The 7,424-nt window shown below is 39.0% G+C and overlaps 1 protein-coding gene across 2 annotated transcripts in view; it reads left to right on the top strand.

Moving 5' to 3' along the window:
* LOC101620936 (tripartite motif-containing protein 34-like) overlaps positions 1 to 5,898 on the top strand; it is an 18,421-nt gene extending 12,523 nt beyond the window's left edge. Inside the window, exons 6-9 of one of the 2 annotated variants that reach the window (XM_012725050.1) lie at positions 1,968 to 1,990; positions 3,749 to 3,849; positions 4,139 to 4,165; positions 4,430 to 5,898. In XM_012725050.1, the coding sequence (XP_012580504.1) occupies positions 1,968 to 1,990; positions 3,749 to 3,849; positions 4,139 to 4,165; positions 4,430 to 5,049 (771 nt within the window). In that variant the 3' untranslated portion in view covers positions 5,050 to 5,898. The remainder of the gene's footprint in view (positions 1 to 1,967; positions 1,991 to 3,748; positions 3,850 to 4,138; positions 4,166 to 4,429) is intronic. The other variant, XM_012725051.1, reaches the window with a different exon arrangement.
* The last annotated feature ends 1,526 nt before the right edge of the window (positions 5,899 to 7,424 follow it).

Below are 7,424 nucleotides of genomic sequence, written 5' to 3'. Positions count from 1 at the left end.
TGTGTGTGTGTGTGTAGTGGTGATGGTCCAGATAGAGGGGTTGGGGGAGTCCGCTGTGTGTGTGTGTGTGTGTGTGTAGTGGTGATGGTCCAGGTAGAGGGGTTGGGGGAGTCTGCTGTGTTTGTGTGTGTGTGTGTGTGTGTGTGTGTGTAGTGGTGATGGTCCAGGTAGAGGGGTTGGGGGAGTCCGCTCATGGTGATCAGGACTGTGGGTACTTTGGTGGTTGGAAGAGAAAGCTCCTTTAGTTTGAAAAGATAAATAAGAATGTTTAAAGGATAATATGAGAAAGAGAAATTGCAGAGTGAAATTCTCTGCGGTTCCATTGATTAAAAAGTCTCTAGAGTGCTGGGCTTTCTTCCATCCCTTTTTTTTGTTAAAGATTTTTTTTACTTATTCATACAGAACTGGATTACAGGCCAGAGGTGCAGGGGCAGTGTGAGGAGCAGAACAGGCCGACTGACCGTAGTACACTGCTAAGGGGAGGAGTGGGATGGGTCAGGAGGTCTGCCGCGCCATGTGGGTCACCTCCGGGGTAGGCGGGGATTGAACTCATGCGGAAGTGGCTTTAGCTTCCTAGTGCTGCGCTTTAACCCACTGTGCCACCAGGGAGGGACCTCTTCCATCCTATTTTATTTATTTTTCTTTGGTGATTTGCTTTTTCCCTTTTTTTAGTTTGTGTTTACTGGATTTTATTGATATTTTTATAGAACTAACTTGTACAGTTCATTGATTTCTTTTATTTTTATTATTTTTTAAAGATTTATTTATTTGTGCATACAAAACTGGGGTACAGGCCAGAGGTACAGGGGCAGTGAGAGGATTCGGATTCACCAGAGGCAGAGTGGGAAGTACACTGCTGAGGGGAGCAGGCGGGCGAGACAGGAGACAGGCGAGGTCTGCTGTGCCATGTGGGTCACCTCCTGGGTGGGAGGCAAGCAGCTGCGGCCAGCTTGTAGTGCTGTGCTTTAACCCTCTGCGCTACCAGGGAGGGCCGATTTCTTTTATGTTTAATCATTGTTTCTGTTCTCTACAAATTATATGTATGCTGTGTGGTTGGTCTACAGTTCCTTTTCTAGTTTTTATAAAATGGAAATTTAGAAACCTGATTGATAAACATCTTTTCTAGTTTAGTGTTTGATAATTTAAATGTATTGCTTTAACTGTATTCCATACATTATTGTTGTTCAGCTTTTATTTTCATTCAATCCAACTTATATTCAATTTTTTTGCAGTTTTTTTCCCTGGTAACCCTTGAAATAGTTGTATTAGTTGTATGTGTGGTTTCTTTCTTTTTTTTTTAATTGTGTTGATTTAACAACTTGGTGAAGTTATGGAGATATTCTAAGTTATTGGTTCTTGTTACTTCTTTTCCAATGAATATATTACTCTGCAGTTTAGAGATAAAACTGAGTGAAAATAGAATAGAATTCAAGGGAAGGGATGAAGTTACTTGTCGAGAGTTTAACATGAGAACAGAGAAACAGGCCTACATTAACTGTTTCTGTGTGCACTCATAAAAAGTCATGCAAACTTCTTGAAGAATATTGTAATTTTTTAAATTCTCCTAAGCCTAGCTAAATGTTTGACAAATAATAGTCTAAATATTACATTTCTGCTGAATACATGGAAAACCCTTGAATTATTCAATCATTTCAGAGGGAGTCTGCATTTAGGGGATAAAATTATGGGTTTCTAAATTTCCTTATAAATGTGTCTCATCTCCAGATACATACTTGATTAACACAAGAGTCAAAACTGATTTTATCTTTTGGGAAACCTGACAGCTCATGTGAGCTCTGGAACATCCAGTCAAGGTCTTGTCTTTGCATTTGGCTCTCACAATGGGACTGACTATAAACCACCTAACCAGGGGGCTGAGGGAATTTGATGAGGTCTTCTAAGTGTGTAGGACCTATTACTTCTTGACTCATGGTTTTTAATTAATTGTATTTTTATTTTTCTCCTAGGATGTGAATGACATCCTACAAAGGTATGTGTGGTAGGCCAGCAGTGGGCTTTTGTGTTGTGAAAAGATGTTTAATGCTTTTTAAGGTAATTTGGTGTTTACTAACAATGCAGTATCATTGTAAGTGAAGAACTATTGGTATACTTTTTTCTTAAATTTCTGTTTATAAAACATGGATTGAGAATAGACCAGATTCTATGGAAAGGAATTGCAAGGATAGGAAACTGCCAGTTTGGGTCAGTAGTATTTTTAAGGATAAAACATTTGACAAATGGCCAACAGTCATATGAAAAAATATTCAACATCACTAGTTACTAGTGAAATCCAAGTCAAAACCACAACGAGATACCACCTCACTCCAGTATGAATAGTCCACATTAAAAAATAAAATAAAATAAAAAATAATGGAAACAACAAATGATGCAGTTGTGGAGATAAAGGATCCCTGTTACACTGCTGGTGGAAATGTAAACTGGTCCAGCCACTGGAAGCTGGGAGGACATTCCTTAGAACACTAAAAATGTATCCTCCATATGACCCAGTGATCCTACAATCTCAGGAATCTACTCAAAGAACACAAAACCACTAATTTGAAAGGAAAACTACACTCCTATGTTTATTGCAGTACTATTTACAATATTCAATATGGAAACAACCCAAATACCCCAAATAGATGAATGTATCAAAAAGTTTTAGTGTATTTACACAATGGAATATTACTTAGCAATCAAAAAGCCAAACTATTTGCAGCAAAGTAGATGGAGCTGGAAAAGGATTATGCTGGCCAAAATTAATCAGAAGGAAAAAGCTAACTAGTGATGGTTTCATTTATATGTGGAATGTAGAGAAACCAAACGAAAGGTCGAGAAAAGTCAAAACTAGCAAGCTGACCATAGATCCAAGGCATACAGCAAAGGAAGAGGTGGGAAGGGGGTCAAAACAGAAGAGGGAAGAGTTCAAGGGGATATATAATAAAGTTTCAAGGGTGATACAGTGGTAGGAAAACTGTGGGAGCTACAAGGATATAAGGAAAAAAATTAATAAAAAAAGATTAAACTTCTGAGTATCATACCTCTGACTTTATAAATTTTATTCATCTGTGTGCTTGTATCTAGAATTCTTGTATATGGTAAGTGCTTCACCGTTATAGTGGAAAGCCTGGATCTCTTTTTTTAACCAGGCACTCAGAATTAGCAACAATACTTTTCTATGTAAATTTCATAGACTAGATCAACTCATTCTATATGGTTCTGTTTAGATTCCAAAACCAGATTTTAATTATATGGGATATTCTGGCCCTGGTATAAACAAGTCTTGTCACATACTCTAGCTTTCAGTATCAAGAGTTAGTATCTTACTTTAATTCATAACTACCTGGCAGCATCAGCCTCCTTCTTTCTGAACACATGAAATTCAGACCATTGTTTGTCTGGAGTTCATTCATAATGTCTTTTTTTTCAAGAGGTTACAGTTGTTAAACACTTCTGAGAAGAGCAGCAGGCAAGACAGGAGAGATCCTCTGAGCCACATGGACCAACTTCCATATGGCTAATAAACTTTTGTTAAAATCTGGAAGCAAGAAACTGTGCTCTTTACCATCCAAAGTCGCATAGAGGTAGTCAGCCCTTTTTTTCTGACTCTGAGGTCAGGTATCTAATTTTTTTTTTCTCATAGTTTCCAGATAAGAGTTCAAGTGCATTCCCTGGAGTAAAGAAATAAGAAGTCAGTAGTTTTGAAAGGACAATATGTTAGAGGCATGGGAATCTATTTTTCTCATTCTAGATCTTGCACATTGACCCTGAAGGAGCCAAAAGTTTTACCCCAACGAGAAAGACGTGTGTTTCTACCTCCAGATCTAAAAGGGATGCTGCAAAGGCTTAATGGTGAGGAATGGTCAGCCAGTTGGGTGACTGGGGTTGTTGCAATGGCAGGGGCCAAATGAGGAAGAAATTCAACTTTTAAGTGTGGACAGGGCAATGGACACCATGGCTAATGAAATGATCCTGTTTAGTGGGGATTGGCCAGGTATCAGTGCTACTTTTATTTACTAGTTTACTACCTTCCATAGTTCCAATAACTTCCCTTAATCTAGAGAGGAAGTAGATTTCAGTGCTGGATCCTCTGATACTTAGCAGCATATAACAGAATTTTTTTTTTTTTAAATCATTTCAGAACTAACAGATAAGCGATTCTACTGGGGTAAGGATAAATCTTCTTGTCATCAAACCACTCTACTCTGTTCACCTTATCTTTTAGAATTTTTTGACTACTAGTAAAGCTCATACTTTAAAACTCATGTTTTTCATTCTAATACTACATGCAGACTACTGATTCTGCAGTATATTTGTTTCTCCCTAAGGCCAAAGTTCTTTATATTCTGTTAAGCTATTCTCATGATTCGTCTCACAATGTCTTCTATAAAGACTACAACATCCCTCATCCAAACCTTTAATTTTTCTGTAGTTGATGTCACCTTGAACCAGATCATCAGTAACTCCAATGTTGAGATTTCTGCAAATGGCAGAAAAATGAGAGTTCTGTGCAACAATTATCCAATGAAAGAACATCCAGATGCCAGTTATGAAGATTATTCTGTCATGGGATCACCAGTTTTCATGAATGGGAAACATTACTGGGAGGTAGATGTATCCAAAAAAATTGCCTGGATTCTGGGTGTGTGCGGAGAAAGCCATTGTCTAAAAAATAATAATGTTCTTGTACCAGATCTACCAATTTTTGGCAAAAAAAATAAGATGTCCAATCCTATTTTCAGTTTTTACTCTAGATTTCAACCTGGATTTCACATGTGGGTTATAAGGTTACACAGTCAATCAGTATATACTGCTTTTGATGACACTTGCTGTCATGATCCCAAGATCTTGACTCTTTCCATGACTGTCCCTCCTACTCGTGTTGGGGTTTTCCTAGACTACGAAGCAGGTACTGTCTCATTTTACAACATCACAAACCATGGGTCACTCATCTATGAATACTCCAAGTGTGCTTTTCCTAAGAGAATTCTTCCATATTTTAATCTTATGAATTGCAAAGTTCCCATGACCATTTGCAAGCCAAACTCTTAAACCTTCTTCACCCCTCCTTCCTTGCAGTGTCTTTTACCTTGGGGGACCTAGGGCACTGAGCTTATTTACAGCATTCTGCCACCTTTTCTTTGCTGCTTCCTTTTGCATTTTAACATCCTTTATTCATTAGCAAGGTGTTCATTTTGCCTTGTGTCATATTTTTCCTAAATATTATGTACATTAGGAGAGATGTTTAATTTACCAATTCCTGTTCTCCCAAGGAACACCCCTAACACTTCTGTCAAAAATTTGCGATCTCATTTTCTCTGCATTGACTGAGAAAATGAAAGAATTAAGCAGAAAATACTATAAATGATATGACCTAAAAGGAGAAGTTGTGCTTAGAAGTCTTGTCATGCCATAGCATAGCAGTTTTACCTGGAATAACATACTTAAAAGCTGTGTTAATTTTCTTATAATCTTGGTCAGGAAACCCACAACTGCCCTGTATTGTGAGAAATAAAATTGTTATGGAGTGTAATCTGCATAAAAAGGGGGATTCTGTGTTCCCTGCTTCACCAAATGAAGGGCAGAGCTGAGTGGGAAGGAGAAACTGAAGAAAACTGGGAGAAGAGCCTTGGAGGAGAGATTTGGAAGCATGTGGAACAGACGTGTGAAAGTCTGTTGGCTTTTCAGTTTGGGACATACACAATGGACTTGGAAGGGCACATGGACTCTCAGACATGTAGAGATACTTGGGAGAGAGGTAGTGAGAGCTACCTTGATTTGTACTTGAACTTTGCTGTTTTTCCAGACTTGCTTGTTCCCTCATGGCCCTTTTCTGTGGTTCCCTGCCAGAAGGTGGCCTAGCCTGGTGGCAAGCTTTTGGGCTTCCGTGGTCTGTCCACCTTGGGCCAATCCTGTTTGACTGGACATTTACCCCCAAGGGAGTAACTTTAGGTGTTTTATGCACAGTATCCTATTAAAATTCTTTCACAATAAGACTATGTTAGTTTATTTTCAACGGGATTACTCTTTGGTTTAAGAAATAGGACTTGATTGAATATTACATGGTGTTTAAATTTCAGCTAATTATGCAATAAAAGTTTCTATATAGTCAGCTGGCCTTAAGTTTTTCATTTACCTGCAATAATTCTATTTCATTGAAATTAAGTTTCAGTTTGAGCTTTGTTTACCAAGCTGGTTATTCAATAATAGTAATAAATCAAGAGTCAATAGTACAATTTTGGAATTTATTAACACTGTCTATAAATATTTATTAATACTGCCTATATGTATTTTGTTTGCCCAAGTCGGCCTAATTTCTGCAGTCACGTAGAGTACTCCAGAGTTTTAGGCCGTTGTCTGTTCTTCCTGTGCTAGGAGGGGGAACTGTTTCTGCGATAGTTGATCATTCAGAGTTTGGTGGAATCCTGGAGTCTGGGTATTTTATTCCCAGTTCTTCCCCAACTGAGTTCAGATAAAAGTGCATTGCTGGTCAGACAGTAACTGCTACCATCCTGCTTGTCCCCAGGAATTCCCACCTCACCACTTTTGGATAACCTCTGATGACACAGGTTCTAAGGTGGATAGTATATGTACACATCTGTATTTTAGTATGTGTTTGTGGCCACTGGCAAAAATTTCCTTTTGCCTTTCTCTCACCCCATTGCTATGATTACAAAGCCTGTGCTTCACTAGGAAAAAAAAATCGGCTATCTTCTGGAATTATTAACAAATGACAATTTTCTGGAATGCCTACTCCTCTAATTCAGAATGAAGTTCTTAGTTATAAGGAAATCAAGATTTGAGTTTCACATACAATGGAAAAGAGCTGCACAGTGAAAGGCTTCTGCTTTTAAAAAGATTTATTTATGCATAGGGTGCAGGTCAGAGTTGGGAGGGCAGTGAGAGGACTCATCAGAGACACAGCAGGGAGCAGATAGACTACTGAGAAGAGCAGTGGGTGAGACAGGAGAGGTCTGCTGTGCCATGTGGGTCATCTCCCTGGTCTGCTGTGGATAGCTTCATAGTGCTACGACTTAACCCTTTGTGCCACCGTGGAATCCCCTGCTTCTACATTTTTTTTAAAGATTTATTTATCCATATAGAACCGGAGTACAGGCCAGAGGAGTGGGTAAGAAGATTCACCAGAGACAGAGCAGGGAGCAGAACGGGCAGATCAACAAGGCACACTGCTGAGGGGAGCGGCAGGCCAGTCAGGAGAGGTCTCTGCCACACCATGTGGGTCAGCTCCCTTGCGGGGGATTGAACTTGTGCTGCGGTGGCTCTGGAGATCTTCATAATGTGGTACTTTACCATTGCACCACCAGGGAGAGCCCCTGCTTCTCTTTTTTTAACAGAAGTTTCTAGCCTCAGAATTGGCCCTTTGATAAGAATATGAGACTTTTAATTTGTTTCCAATTACGCTTCAT

This window comes from Condylura cristata, unplaced genomic scaffold, assembly GCF_000260355.1.
Source record: "Condylura cristata isolate star-nosed mole 26May11 unplaced genomic scaffold, ConCri1.0 scaffold00015, whole genome shotgun sequence".
Lineage (NCBI taxonomy): Eukaryota > Metazoa > Chordata > Mammalia > Eulipotyphla > Talpidae > Condylura > Condylura cristata.
This window is presented reverse-complemented; position numbering and strand designations above follow the sequence as displayed.